Here is a 16,066-nt window from a genome sequence, read left to right on the forward strand (position 1 = left end):
CATCTGGTGGATTGCAAACAATGGCAACAGACTAAACGGCTCTGTCAAAGCCACAAAGAGAAGACTGACCTCGCAAACGGTGCAATGCCAGCGTGTCTCTACGTGGTGCTTGCATACGTTGCAAGTGTACACAAATCGGTCATGGCCCTGATTGTGTAGCTCCACCAGCATGCACACAGAGCTCCATTTGCAGCGGCGTAGGGAACTGAACTCCCAGTGCTTGTCCCTGGCCAGTGTCAGGAAGGCATCACGGCCGTCCATCAGATCGCAGGTCAGCAGCGGGTCAGGATCCATGATCGGAGGCAGGGTGTTGATCACTGGACCAGCATGCAGGTGGATCACGAAGAAGACCTGGATTTTAGGAAGCAAGAGGGGTTCTGGTAAGCACTTGGCACACTCTGAGCAAAATAAATGGTACTCAAGTAAACAAAATTGTAAGGTCCAACCTCTTTGTGCTTCTCCATTGTTGCATATAGCTTCTGGGACAGGTCATTAGCTACATTCGGCATCCCAGGCTTCTTTTTGTTTGCGCGGGTCATGCTGCTCTTATTTTTATTGGTCTTTTTATTGTTCTTCTTTTTGGCGTTCTTGCTGTCAACTTGGGTTCCCTGTGGAAGAAAACGCCATTTTTTTAAATGGCTACAGACTACAATAAATACTCATTCACACCATTTGACTCTCTGCCTAACCTCTGTTGTCTCAACGGAGGCTGTATTCTCCTCCTTCTTCCTCTCCTCCTCCTCTTGCTCCAGCTCCTTGATGCTTTCCTCCAGAACATTGGGCCAAAAATCACCCTCGAAATAGGGCAGCTCGTTGGCACTTGTAAGCCGGTCCTCTGTGGCCTGCTTAAATATGTCCTGCATAACACAAGTGAGTCAAATCTGTGTCAGTGTGATGTTAACCTGTTGTGAATGAAAACTAACAGACCGCGAATCCATAAAAAACAAATTCAATATTGGCATACCTTATAGTCATGGAGTATTCTTTCTGCAAAGGCTTTGTCCAGCATTTTGCGGTACCACTCCTGCAGTCTTTTAGGCTTGGGAATCTTTTGATCAGAGGGGTGACAGTGGAAGATGTAGTCATCTCCTTCACTAGGTGGGCAGGCCCAAATATGACCAGTCACATACCTGTAGGTGGGAAAATCAAATCCATTAGTGCATAACCCTACCAATGGCATTAGACCACAAAAGCAAGTTTTTCAAGAGTGTTAATGGTGAAGTGAAAAATAAAGACGTTCAAACAAGTTTCCTGGATTGTTTTTGTTTGTACAAACAGCTTATGAATGGTTTATTTATAGTGGACTCGTCATTTTAAGCTGAGATTTGAGAAAGCAAGCATTTTAACACTAAAAACAATTACACAGATCATCTTTAAGACAGGATTTTAAACTTGGTACAAGGTGGTACATACCCAAGTTTCTTAACATACTCCAAATAACCGATGAGGATTTCATGGTAAACTGCAGTTCTTAGCATCCGAGGCTTGAAGAAGTGAATACTGTCAAGATATGATATGTATACCCGTCTGGAAAGAGAAGTAAAATAAGACAATCAGTCAGTTCAACCTTTTCAACATGCAATTTGTTACTTTTTTCCCATTGATCAGTATTTGCATGATACCTGGTGTTAGGAAAGGGACAATCGGATCCATATTCCTGAACGTGCATGCCGAAGAAACACACATCGACTCCATCAATCTCCTCAAATGCAAAAAGTGCTTTGGTTCTGTAGGGAAAGCTTTCTGACATCTCTCCTGAGTCAACAAACCTGCAGAGAAATGACGTGATGCAAAATGAGCTCCTGTCAATTCAGGTACGTGCCAGACTTTGTCAACATGAAATCAAAACTGAACCAATTTACTTCTGAATACATTACATTACCTGGATTTCATCCCAGGTTTAACCTCCACGGTCTTATCAGAGCTGGCGACCACCCGCACAAACACCTCTCCCGCCTCGGGGTGATTCTGCCTCTTCAAGTACTTATTCACTCGGTCCTCTATGTACGAGCCCAGTCTTGTGCTCTGCAACCCTGATCAGAAAAACACAGAGGGTTACTTTACTCTGCAATAGACAGAGACAATCAAGAAGACGCTTCAAACGCACTCACTTTTAGCAGAAAACTTGTTTTCCTTTCTTGTTTTCCCTGACTTCTTCAGGCAGTTGTCACAGATGAAACTGTTATAGGAAGAAGAGTCAAACAAAGCAGTTGTAGGATCATGTCGTGTCCTGCTAAATGTCAGGAGAATAGCAGGATAAGACGCCTACCCTAATGGCCAGATGACATCATAATGCAGTACACAGATTTGATGCATCTTCCGACCGCAGTCTTTACATTCGACAAAGCTGTTAAACAAAAGGTGTTAAAAACACAACTTTGACAAGAGTGGTTAATTTGTCACTTTCACAGCATTTGCGTATACAGGTGCTGGTCATATAATTAGAATATCATCAAAAAGTTGATTTATTTCACTAATTCCATTCAGAAAGTGAAACTTGTATATTATATTCATTCATTACACAGACTGATATATTTCAAATGTTTATTTCTTTTAACTTTGATGATTATAACTGACAACTAAGGAAAATCCCTAATTCAGTATCTCAGAAAATTAGAATATTACTTAAGACCAATACAAAGAAAGGATTTTTAGAAATCTTGGCCAACTGAAAAGTATGAGCATGTACAGCACTCAATACTTAGTTGGGGCTCCTTTTGCCTGAATTACTGCAGCAATGCGGTGTGGCATGGAGTCAATCAGTCTGTGGCACTGTTGAGGTGTTATGAGAGCCCAGGTTGCTCTGATAGTGGCCTACAGCTCTTCTGCATTCTTGGGTCTGGCATATAGCATCTTCCTCTTCACAATACCCCATAGATTTTCTATGGGGTTAAGGTCAGGCGAGTTTGCTGGCCAATTAAGAACAGGGATACCATGGTCCTTAAACCAGGTACTGGTAGCTTTGTCACTGTGTGCAGGTGCCAAGTCCTGTTGGAAAATGAAATCTGCATCTCCATAAAGTTGGTCAGCAGCAGGAAGAATGAAGTGCTCTAAAACTTCCTGGTATATGGCTGTGTTGACCTTGGACCTCAGAAAACACAGTGGACCAACACCAGCGGATGACATGGCACCCCAAACCATCACTGACTGTGGAAACTTTAAACTGGACCTCAAGCAACGTGGATTGTGTGCCTCTCCTCTCTTCCTCCAGACTCTGGGACCCTGATTTCCAAAGGAAATGCAAAATTTACTTTCATCAGAGAACATAACTTTGGACCACTCAGCAGCAGTCTAGTCCTTTTTGTCTTTAGCCCAGGCGAGACGCTTCTGATGCTGTCTGTTGTTCAAGAGTGGCTTGACACAAGGAATGCGACAGCTGAAACCCATGTCTTGCATAAGTATTTGTGTAGTGGTTCTTGAAGCACTGACTCCAGCTGCAGTCCACTCTTTGTGAATCTCCCCCACATTTTTGAATGGGTTTTGTTTCAAAATCCTCTCCAAGGTGGGGTTGTCCCTATTGCTTGTACACTTTTTTCTACCACATCTTTTCCTTCCCTTCGCCTCTCTATTAATGTGCTTGGACACAGAGCTCTGTGAACAGCCAGCCTCTTTTGCTATGACCTTTTGTGTCTTGCCCTCCTTGTGCAAGGTGTCAATGGTCGTCTTTTGGACAACTGTCAAGTCAGCAGTCTTTCCCTGCAGTCTTTTTGATTGTGTAGCCTACAGAACTAGACTGAGAGACCATTTAAAGGCCTTTGCAGGTGTTTTGAGTTAATTAGCTGATTAGTGTGGCACCAGGTGTCTTCAATATTGAACCTTTTCACAATGTTCTAATTTTCTGAGATACTGAATTTCGGATTTTCCTTAGTTGTCAGTTATAATCATCAAAATTAAAAGAAATAAACATTTAAAATATATTAGTGTGTAATGAATGAATATATTGCCAATTTTTGAATGGGATTAGTTAGTTATTTCAACTTTTTGATGATATTCTAATTATATGACCACCACCTGTATATGCATTAGTACACATACTATTCGAACAAAGATAATCTAAACCCCAGTGGAGAAAAAAAAATTTAATGACAAGCATTAAAATTATAAGTCTTACGGCTCAGGGTCCAACATGTCATTTTTCTTCTTCTCAAACTGCTCCTTTGATATCATACTGCAGAGAGATATAGAAGATCAATTCTACATCGCACCTTCATACGAGCACAACTGAAGGATAAATTGTGTAATTTAACAGAAGTAAAACCTCAAAGCCTTCTGGGCGGCAGAAGATACGTACGTCTGCGGCTGGGCTGGGTCATCTCCCAGGGTGACACTGTCGCCCTGAATCTCGTTGAAGCACTTCTCGCAGAAGTGATACCTGTCGGCAACAAGGCCATATTTGGGTGAACTGGGGCCAGCACACAAGAGCACAGGCAAACCGGCACATGGAGAGCAGCACAGCACAAGAGCGCAGAACGCAGGGTCGGGCAGAGATCGACACAGCAAACAGGTCAGGGCAGAGCACAGGTTAGCATTCAAACTCACAAATGAACGTTAAATCAAATATGATAGTTGGCTATAAGATAGTATGTCTTTTCATGCACTAGAAAGTAACTGCATGCCTTTTCTGATTGACTTTTAGAAAAAATTTAAAGGCATGAAACAGAAACAGACAATGTGATGGAGATGAGAAACATGCACTAATGTCAGTTATAGAAAAGTGATGCACCAGAGCTTTTCCAGGCATACTATTTTTAATACAATGACAATAAGGCTTTAAGAAATTTTTTGGTGATTTTTCAAAAAAAAAAAAAAAAAATTGATTGCGATTTAAAAACTGATTAAAAACAAAAATTCCAGTTGAAAATTGTGTGAAAACTGTAGTCATATTTTGGCTTTATTCTGATTAAATGTGCAGCCCTAAAGAAAACACTATTCAGGATTTACACAAACACTCATGGGCTGGTGGGTGGAACAGCCTAGTAGGTGAAGATCTAGGCTTGTAAACTGAAAGAATCAAAACCCACAACGACTGACCCACAAAGTATTACCACTGTAACCTTTAGCAAAACGCTTAACCTTTGAACATGTTTTTATGACTGTTTATAAGGTGCAAACAACTTTGAGTCAACTGAGTGCTAAAAATCACAAGCCTGATCTCGGTGCATCACAGTCCCACTCAGAAAATCATTCATGGCCTTCTCATTTCTCACACCACTGATCATGCCAATGGTTACCTGTTTTGGTAGCTATAATATGTGCCATCTCTGGAGATAGTACAGAGCTGTTTGCCATAGCAGCAAAGCGTCTGAGGTGAAAACTCGTACTGTGGAGACAGAGAAAAGGCAATTCTGTTAAGTGCAACTTGTTCAAGGCTTTTTAACAAACTGAGTTATTTTAGTTTTATTTATATACAACTTAGGGCTGGGCGATATATCGAATATTAGCGATAATATCGCAATAATTTTGACAATGATGTAAAATTTGAAAATAGCGTGAATATCAAATATTTCAAATTCAAGCATTCTTTCCCAAAAGAACGTGCCAAACATCCAAAAAAGGAGACAACATGTTATTTCGGACTGCTCTACACATCTCTACTACGTGAGTTTTCATGAGTGCGGTTGGCAAATATCAAAAGTTCAAATCCCCAAATCAGAGCTTCGCTGTTACAAGGATTCATTTTTGGGGAAGTCGTGGCCTAGTGGTTAGAGAGTTTGACTCCTAACCCTAAGGTTGTGGGTTTGAGTCTTGGGCCGGCAATACCACGACTGAGGTGCCCTTGAGCAAGGCACAGAACCCCCAACTGCTACCCAGGCGCCGCAGCATAAATGGCTGCCCACTGCTCCGGGTGTGTGTTCACAGTGTGTGTGTGTGTTCACTGCTGTGTGTGTGTGCACTTTGGATGGGTTAAATGCAGAGCACAAATTCCGAGTATGGGTCACCATACTTGGCTGTATGTCACGTCACTCACTTTTTTTTTTTTTCAGCCCACTGTTTTGATTATTTTAAGCAATCTAGCAAATCTCATAATATAGGCAGAGAGAGTGCATAAGTCTTTGGTGTATATAAGAAATACCTATGTGCTTCAGCAACTAGCTCACTATCTAAGAGGGTTTTTAGTGCCAGTGGGAATATAGTTTCATGCCACAGAGCTTCTCTTAAACCAGAGACAGTTGACAGACTTGTGTTCTTAGCTAAAAACTTGTTTAAAAAAAAAAAATTATCCCAGTTTAATTATTTCCCCCAGTTGCAAAGTTTAAATTGTGAACTGCATGCACTAAAAAAGTTGGCAGAATGCACTTTCTGTACTTGTTTTGCATTACTTTTGTTACATATACATGTGTTTATTTAATAAAAAGCAGTAAGTGATCACTTAGTCTAGATTTTTTTTTACTTTTAACTGCTTAAATTTGCACTAAATATTTTGTATGTACTTTGTAACAATAGCTGTTCTATCTAAATTTTTTTTTTTTTTGTAATGTGGGCAAAAGAAAATCATGTTTCCATTTCTAGTTGAACTTTCAGTAATTTTTTTTTTTTTTAGTGATGCACCAAAATTTTGTCAAAAACAATTGGATTTTAAATAATTAATAAATGTACTTAAATAATCAACAATCAAAACAAAACAAAAAAAATAGAGTTTTTACATCCAAGTAGTTTTTATAACAAAGTTTTTTAATTATATAATTATGTTTTCACTCCAACTTGTTGAAAAATTCATACAAATACAACTTACAAGTTAATAATATACATAATTACAAGTTAAGCACAATTATTGTTTGAATTTAGTTATAAAATTAACAGTTTGAAAGCTCAGATTCTTCTTTATCTAAAATGTAACAGAGTTAATTTTATTGCGATTTTAGGATGGTAGGCGAGGTATAGATGCTTTAAAATATTATTCATGCAACTGAAACAGCACAGACTAAAAGATCTCAGTTCATCAATAGTTTCGGCCCACCCAAAAATGTTTCGGTTAAAACCAAAAATGTATTTTTTGTTGAATCTTCCCGGTTAGACAAAATTTCAGCACATTTTAAAAAAAATTCGATAATACTTTAAATGTATTTTTATTCCAGTTTTAGTTTCAGTAATTTCAGTAAGTTTTTCATCTAATATTTATATGTTATTCTAGCTTTATTTAAATGACGGAAAACTTTAACAGTTTATATTGTAGTTAACAATAACAACACTGAACTGCACTTAGAAAATATCCAGAGATGCTCTCAGTTTCACTTTAATGGAGTTTGAGCTCATTTGGAGCATTCACTTAAGCTAACCACTCTTTTCCTGGAGGAAGAAGCTCCAGTTCTCACCTTGCGCCCACAGCAGTATCCTAGACTTTGCATGACGGGGTCAATTTCCTGCTCGAACACTTCCGACAGCTTCGAGCAGTACTTGTACACTCGAGATGTTTTGCGGTTGTAGAGCCAGGCATTGTTGAACATCAGCCAGATGTCGTCGACATACTGCCAGGGCTCCTGGTACTGTCCCGTGTCTAGCTTCCTCTTGATGGTGGAAAGGTCAATTGGGTTCTTTACAATGTCGAAGTAGTCCTGAAAAAATATATTATACATGCTATCAAATACATGGTGATTACACAATGTAGCTTTTAATGTTATTTTTGAATTCAACCTCATTAAATTAGGTAATACTAGGCCAAATCAACAGCACTTTTTTTATAAGATACAAGTTTGTTTCTTGTATCTAATATATTTAGAACATTTGAAGAGATACCCATAAAATATCAGCCCAGTAAACAGGTGTATGGGATTTACCGGGATGCCCAGTAGAGTGGGATCCACCGGCTGGCGGAAGGGCAAGGACTCTGGGTCTTGACGATACAGAGCTTCTAATGTAGGCATCAGCGCCTGCCTGAGCTCCTCTGGCTTGAAAACTGTAACAAATCATGATGTTATGTGACTAATCAAGTTGCAGATATTTTTGAATGTGGTTTCAATGTTTTCAGAAAATCGTTTGTACTTTTCTTGCGAGACTGGGCGGATTGACTGGATGGTGCAGTGCTGTTGGTGCTGGACATTTCCTCCTCTTTTGGCTCGGTCTTTATCTCTGGTTTCTTCTCCTCCGTCTCCATCTGTTCCTGCTTAGCTTCTACAGACTCTGGTTGCTCTTTAACTTGAGGAGGTTTGACATCTTCATCCTAATGAAGAAAATGAAATGCGTTTAGACGTTTACTATAGACTGTGTCATTAGTTGAGAATGAAATCTTGTAAAACTAGAGAAGAGCATTAACTGGAGTTAACAAGACAAAATCAGCTGAACAGTTTCAAATAAATTGAGTTATATAAATGCCAATATAACACAGAGACAGTGAATATCTACAAAAGAATGAAATTAATGAGAATGAAATCTACTGCCAAGAAATACAGCATCGTTCAAAAGTTTGGTGTCAGTAAGATTATGTTTTTCAAAGAAGACTCTTCTGCTCAACAAGGCTGCATTTATTTGCTCAAAAATACAGTAAAAAAAAGGTAATATTATGAAATGTTTACAATTTAAAATAACTTTTTTTTTTTTTTTTAATATTGGAATATTTTAAAATGTAAATTATTCCTGTGATTCAAAGCTGAATTTTCAGCATCATTACTCCAGTCTTCAGTGTCACAGGATCTTCAGAAATCAGTCTAATATGCTGATTTGCTGCTCAAGAAACATTTCTTGTTATTATCAATGTTGAAAACAGCTGTGCTTATTCATACTTTTTAGGGAAACCATAATATTTTTTTTTTTCAGGATTCTTTGACGAATAGAAAGTACAAAAGAACAGCATTTATTTTAAACATTTTTTTTTTACATCACTTTTGATCAATTTAAATCATCCTTGTTGAATAAAAATGATTTCTTTCTTTTAAGCGATAGTGTAAAACTCTTCAGAAAACACAACCAAATAAAGTCACGAAGTGCTGAACCAGCCAATTTTAAGTTTCGTTTCAACAATGTCACACCTCCATCTTGAGATCGGGCTGCTTTTTCCCAGACTCAAAGTCCTGCTCGTCTTCTTGATGCTCGGTTTTGAGTTCGGCAGCAGGGTAGTCAGGTGGCAAAGCTTGCTGGGAGTGGGTCTCTTTCACGGATGCAGGTGTGGGAACTCTATTATCAACGCTAGCGGCCATCTGAGAGAGCTAATAGACAGACAAACGAGGAAGGAAATGAGTTAAGGGTGTAATGGCATACAACTGCAATCACGGCTGTGTTTACATGGCGATCCTCACCGGAGTGCTGGGCTGCTGCGCTTGCACAGAGGTGGGCTGCTGCATCTGCAGGGAGGGCTCAGGCTGGGACTGCAGGGGCGTGAGCGGCTGGGAGGGGGCAGGAGAGGAGCCCAGGACTGAGGGAGGGCGGGGCAAGCCACTGGGGATGTGGGTGGGCGTGACATGGCCCCCGACCGAGGCCGGCGTGGAAGGCTGGGTCTGGAGTGGCTGTAGGCTAGCGGCAGCTGCTGGGGTGGAGGCGGAGGGCGGAGGAGGGGTGGAGCACAGGGCGGATTGGGTGCCCAGAGGGCCCACGGAATTCAGGGTCAGGTTAGCGTTCGGCTGCTGCTGCAGAGGAGAGATGGAGGGCATTCTGACTCAGATACAGCACATCAATCTATAATAGAGTGCAACAGACTGGTCCCAGAAATAAAAAAACAAAAAATTTGTTTTCTCCATAGGGAAATTAATTATTAACTCATAAACCTTTAAAGACAAACCTACTGAGAGCTCTGAGGTTGTTAATCAATGCTATATGATTATGTTGCGTCCATCAGGCCCCATAATTCAAACGAATTTCACTGCAGAAAACCTGTTGAAAAACTACATTACCCATAATTCTCCAAAGAAAAGTCCACCAATCAGAAGGCGTGGTGAGCAAATAGTGCCAAAATGGGAATGCTCACTCCCATGAAGCACCGCTAATGACAATCAAGTCTGTCTTACTACTCTCTCAAAAAAAACAAATGTTTATACATATGCATATTTTGAACTTAAAATTAATGCTGTAAAAAAATTAACTGCACATTTTTCTGAAATTAACCGTGATATAATAATTTCACATTCAATCTTCAAATTAATGTAGAAACAACAAAGTCAGTGTATTTTACTATTTGTTTAATGGCATGTTTTTTATGACTGAAAGCGAGTATCACATACCAATACTACTCTATGAATTTTTTCCCCAAATATTTAACAATTGACTATAGCCATTCAACATTACAGTATAACTGAGAGCTATCAATGTTAACTTTTAATTCCAGTGACCTTAAAACAATCTTCACATAAACCCATTATAATAAATATCATATTTAGATGCTCCCTTCAGCAAGTTGAAAATATACAGAAACTGAGTGAAGTTATCAAACACTAAATTCTAAATTAAATCTAGATGAATCCTTAAAGCTACAAAAGTGATTGATTTGCTCTTTTTCGTTTCGCTTTTTGATTAACAGGCATCACAGCAGCTGGTTATTAGGTGTTTTCAGCTGCTTTAAAGGGGTCATATGACGTTGCTAAAAAGAACATTATTTGGTGTATTTAGTGTAATGCAATGTGTTTAAGGTTCAAAAGACACATTATTTTCCAAATACTGTACATTATTGTTTCTCCTCTATGCCCCGCCTTTCTGAAACGAGTTGATTTTTATAAAGCTCATCGTTCTGAAAAGCGAGCTGTGCTCTGCTATCGAGTGCGTTGTGATTGGCCGAATAGCTTTCCAGTGCATTGTGATTGGCCGAATACTTCAAGCGTGTGACAGAAATGTTACGCCCCTTATCATACTGTGATGCTGTGTGTCCCGGCGTGACGAGACAAAACCAGTAAAGCCCATTATAGACGAGGCATTTTCTGCATCCAGTTGGGACATAATTACTGATTATAATGACTTGTACTGTCTTTTTACGCGTTGCGTATCGCACTGCGTAAACATAAAACCATGTCTTGCATTTACTGACCTAATACCAACTCTTTTGGAGTCAAGCAAAATGTCACCGGGCCCACTTATTTTAATCATACGCTAGATTTAATAATATTGCATGTCAAAATGATGATGTTACTGACCATTTCCTTGTATCGTGCATGCTGCATTTTACTGATGTTAACTATATGGCTCCGCGTTATCGTCCGGGCAGAACTACTGTTCCTGCCACCAAAGACAGATTCACAAATAACTTGCCTGATTTATCTCAACTGCTCTGTGTACCCATAAACACATATGAACTAGACGAAATGACTAGCAACATGGGCACAATCTTCTCTAATACATTAAAAGCTGTTGCCCCCATCAAATTGAAAAGGTTAGAGAAAAACATACTGTGCCACGGTACAACAGTAATACCCACTCTCTCAAGAAAGAAACTCTTAGTCTTGAGAGCAAATCGAGAAAAACTTGGAAGTTTTTAGAATTGCGTGGAAAAACAGTATGTCTAGCTATAGACAGGCTCTAAAAACTGCCAGGGCCGAGCATATCCACAAACTTGTAGAAATCAACCAAAACAATCCAAGATTTTTATTTAGCACGGTGGCTAGATTAACAAATAACCAGATGCCACCCAATCTAAATATTCCCACACAGTTAAATAGTAATGACTTTATGAATTTCTTCACTGATAAAATAGATAACATCATAAATACAATAGCAAATGTAGATTCTGCAGTGTCTAATACTTTAGTTTTATCCATCGCACCCAAAGATAAACTGCAGTGCTTTACAACTATAGGACAGGAAGAGCTAAATAAACTTATCACTGCATCTAAACCAACAACATGTTTATTTAGATCCTGTACACACTAAATTACTGAAAAAGTTGTTACCTGTAGCAGAAGAACCGCTTCTCAATATTATTAACTCGTCGTTATCTTTAGGTCACGTCCCAAAACCATTCAAGCTGGCGGTTATTAAGCCTCTTATTAAGAAACCAAAACTAGATCCTTGTGAACTGGCAAATTACAGACCCATTTCAAATCTTCCATTTATGTCTAAAATTTTAGAAAAAGTTGTGACTGCTCAATTGTGCTCCTTTTTGCAAAATTACAAAACTATACAGGTATTCAAGGGCAAGCTCTAAGATGGTTTAGATCCTACCTGTCCGATCGCTACCACTTTGTTTATTTAAATGGGGAGTCATCTCATTTATTACCAGTAAAATATGGAGTGCCACAAGGATCTGTCCTAGGTCCTCTGCTATTTTCAATGTACATGTTGCCCCTTGGTAATATTATTAGAAACTACAGGATTAGTTTCCACTGTTTTAAATGGTGATACTTCAAACATATATATGTCTAAACGTGACCAGATGAAAAAAACTTCTAAATTATTTGTTGACATAAAAATTTCTTACCAACACTAAATGATTTCTTCCTTTTGAGCGTACTAGTGTAAGACTCTCAGAAAGACCCACAACCAAATAAAGTCGTAGAATTGCTTTTTGAACCAACCAATTTGAAGTTTGATGGTTCCAACAATGTCACACCCTCCATCTTGCAGATCGGGCTGCTTTTTTCCCAGACGCAAAGTCTTGCTCGTCTTCTTGTATGGTCGTTTTTGAGTTCGGCAGCAGGGTAGTCAGGTGGCAAAGCTTGCTGGGAGTGGGTCTCTTGTCACGGATGCAGGTGTGGGAACTCTATTATCAACGCTAGCGGCCATCTAGAGAGCTAATAGACAGACAAATGAGGAAGGACATGAGTTAAGGGTGTCATGGCATACAACTGCAATCACGGCTGTGTTAACATGGCGATCCTCACCGGAGTGCTGGGCTGCTGGCTAATAGACGAGGTGGGCTGCTGCATCTGCAGGGAGGGCTCAGGCTGGGACTGCAGGGGCCGTGAAGCGGCTGGGAGGGGGCAGGAGAGGAGCCCAGGACTGAGGGAGGGCGGGGCAAGCCACTGGGGGATGTGGGTGGGCGTGACATGGCCCCCGACCGAGGCCGGCGTGGAAGGCTGGGTCTGGAGTGGCTGTAGGCTAGCGGCAGCTGCTGGGGTGGAGGCGGAGGGCGGAGGAGGGGGTGGAGCACAGGGCGGATTGGGTGCCCAGAGGGCCCACGGAATTCAGGGTCAGGTTAGCGTTCGGCTGCTGCTGCAGAGGAGAGATGGAGGGCATTCTGACTCAGATACAGCACATCAATCTATAATAGAGTGCAACAGACGGGTCCCAGAGAAATAAAAAAACATTTGTTTTGTTTCCATAGGGAAATTAATTATTAACTCATAAACCTTTAAAAACAAACCTACTGAGAGCTCTGAGGTTGTTAATCAATGCTATATGATTATGTTGGCGTCCATCAGGCCCCATTATTCAAAGGAATTTCACAGCAGAAAACCTGTTGAAAAACTACATTACCCATAATTCTGCAAAGAAAAGTCCACCAATCAGAGAGACGTGGTGAGCAAACAGCGCCAAAATGGGAACGCTCACTCCCATGAAGCACTGCTAATGACAATCAAGTCTGTCTCACTACTCTCTCAAAAAAAACAAATGTTTATACATATGCATATTTTGAACTTAAATTTAATGCTGTAAAAAAATTAACTGCACATTTTTTCTGAAATTAACCCGTAATATAGAATAATTTCACATTCAATCTTCAAATTAATGTAGAAACAACAAAGTCAGTGTATTTTAACATTTGTTTTAATGGCATGTTTTTTATGACTGAAAGCGAGTATCACATACCAATACTACTCTATGAATTTTTTCCGTATTTATTTAATTTTTGTTTTTAGCCATTCAACATTACAGTATAACTGAGAGCTATCAATGTTAACTTTTAATTCCAGTGACCTTAAAACAATCTCCACATAAACCCATTATAATAAATTTCATATTTACTTGTGCCCTTCAACATTTAGGAAATATACAGAAATTGAAGAAAGTTATCAAACACTAAATTCTAAATTAAATCTAGATGAATCCTTAAAGCTACAAAAGTGATTGATTTGCTCTTTTTCGTTTCGCTTTTTGATTAACAGGCATCACAGCAGCTGGTTATTAGGTGTTTTTCAGCTGCTTTAAATGGGTCATATGACGTTGCTAAAAAGAACATTATTTGGTGTATTTAGTGTAATGTGTTTATGCGGTTTAAGGTTCAAAAGACACATTATTTTCCACATACTGTACATTATTGTTTTCTCCTCTATGCCCCTCCTTTCTGAAACGCGTTGAGTTTTTATAAAGCTCATCGTTCTGAAAAAGCGAGCTGTGCTCTGCTATCCAGTGCGTTGTGATTGGCCGAATACTTCAAAGCGTGTGACAGAAATGTTACGCCCTTTATCATACTGTGATGCTGTGTGTCCCGGTGTGACGAGACAAAAACCAGTAAAGCCCATTATAGACGAGGCATTTTCTGCATCCAGTTGGGACATAATTACTGATTATAATGATTATACTGTCTTTTACGCGTTGCGTATCGCACTGCGTAAACATAAAACCATGTCTTGCATTTACTGACCTAATACCAACTCTTTTGGAGTCAAGCAAAATGTCACCGGGCCCACTTATTTTAATCATACGCTAGATTTAATAATATTGCATCTCAAAATGATGATGTTACTGACCATTTCCTTGTATCGTGCATGCTGCATTTTACTGATGTTAACTATATGCTCCCGCGTACCGCGTTCGTCGTCCGGCAGAACTACTGTTCCTGCCACCAAAGACAGATTCACAACATAACTTGCCTGATTTATCTCAACTGCTCTGTGTACCCATAAACACATATGAACTAGAAGAAATGACTAGCAACATGGGCACAAATCTTCTCTAATACATTAAAGCTGTTGCCCCCATCAAATTTGAAAAAGGTTAGAGTAAAACATACTGTGCCACGGTACAACAGTAATACCCATTCTCTCAAGGAAAAAGAAACTCTTAGTCTTGAGAGCAAATCGAGAAAAACTTGGAAGTTTTTAGAATTGCGTGGAAAAACAGTATGTCTAGCTATAGACAGGCTCTAAAAACTGCCAGGGCCGAGCATATCCACAAACTTGTAGAAAACATCCAAAACAATCCAAGAGATTTTATATTAGCACGGTGGCTAGATTAACAAATACCAGATGCCACCCAATCTAAATATTCCCTCACAGTTAAATAGTAATGACTTTATGAATTTCTTCACTGATAAAATAGATAACCATCATAAAATACAATAGCAAATGTAGATTCCGCAGTGTCTAATACTTTAGTTTTATCTATCGCACCCAAAGATAAAGACAACATAGAAAATAACCAAAACAAGGAAGAGCTAAATAAACTTATCACTGCATCTAAACCAACAACATGTTTATTAGATCCTGTACCCACTAAATTACTGAAAAGTTGTTACCTGTAGCAGAAAAAACGCTTCTCAATATTATTAACTCGTTGTTATCTTTAGGTCACGTCCCAAAACCATTCAAGCTGGCGGTTATTAAGCCTCTTATTAAGAAACCCACAACTAGATCCTAGTCAAATGGCAAATTACAGACCCATTTCAAATCTTCCATTTATGTCTAAAATTAAAAAAAAAAAATTGTCTGCTCAATTGTGCTCCTTCCTGCAAAATTACAAAACTATACAGGTATTCAAGGGCAAGCTCTAAGATGGTTTAGATCCTACCTGTCCGATCGCTACCACTTTGTTTATTTAAATGGGGAGTCATCTCATTTATTACCAGTAAAATATGGAGTGCGACAAGGATCTGTCCTAGGTCCTCTGCTATTTTCAATGTACATGTTGCCCCTTGGTAATATTATTAGAAACTACAGGATTAGTTTCCACTGTTATGCTGATGATACTCAACTATATATCTAAACGTGACCAGATGAAACTTCTAAATTATCTAAGCTAACAGAGTGTGTTAAAAATCCCTACTGATGACATAACTATGTCAATACATGCTCATAGTTTCTTTTGCGCTTTAATATGAAATGATAGAGTGCATGCCACTGCATTTGTGCATCAAACTGAAAAACTTAATTGCATGACTTAACGTGACAGCACAATTTATATATGTGTGATAATGAATAGTTTTGAATTTCTCCATTTTTATTTTGGGACTGTAGTTCTTTCCCTCTTTAAAGTCATTAAGTACCCAGTCTTG

At 39.2% G+C, this 16,066-nt stretch overlaps 1 protein-coding gene across 1 annotated transcript in view; it reads right to left on the reverse strand.

Annotated features, from left to right (window-relative positions):
• Positions 1 to 16,066, reverse strand: part of LOC109061332 (CREB-binding protein-like) — a 53,217-nt gene that overhangs the window by 3,461 nt on the left and 33,690 nt on the right. The window contains 17 exon segments of the mRNA XM_042717362.1: positions 70 to 351; positions 447 to 608; positions 690 to 857; positions 965 to 1,130; positions 1,414 to 1,527; positions 1,623 to 1,769; positions 1,883 to 2,033; positions 2,112 to 2,179; positions 2,270 to 2,347; positions 4,112 to 4,168; positions 4,259 to 4,372; positions 5,232 to 5,320; positions 7,314 to 7,553; positions 7,776 to 7,894; positions 7,981 to 8,158; positions 8,964 to 9,140; positions 9,231 to 9,557. Of these exon segments, the coding sequence (XP_042573296.1) occupies positions 70 to 351; positions 447 to 608; positions 690 to 857; positions 965 to 1,130; positions 1,414 to 1,527; positions 1,623 to 1,769; positions 1,883 to 2,033; positions 2,112 to 2,179; positions 2,270 to 2,347; positions 4,112 to 4,168; positions 4,259 to 4,372; positions 5,232 to 5,320; positions 7,314 to 7,553; positions 7,776 to 7,894; positions 7,981 to 8,158; positions 8,964 to 9,140; positions 9,231 to 9,557 (2,637 nt within the window).

Source organism: Cyprinus carpio, chromosome A3, assembly GCF_018340385.1.
Source record: "Cyprinus carpio isolate SPL01 chromosome A3, ASM1834038v1, whole genome shotgun sequence".
In the NCBI taxonomy this organism is placed as follows: Eukaryota; Metazoa; Chordata; class Actinopteri; order Cypriniformes; family Cyprinidae; genus Cyprinus; species Cyprinus carpio.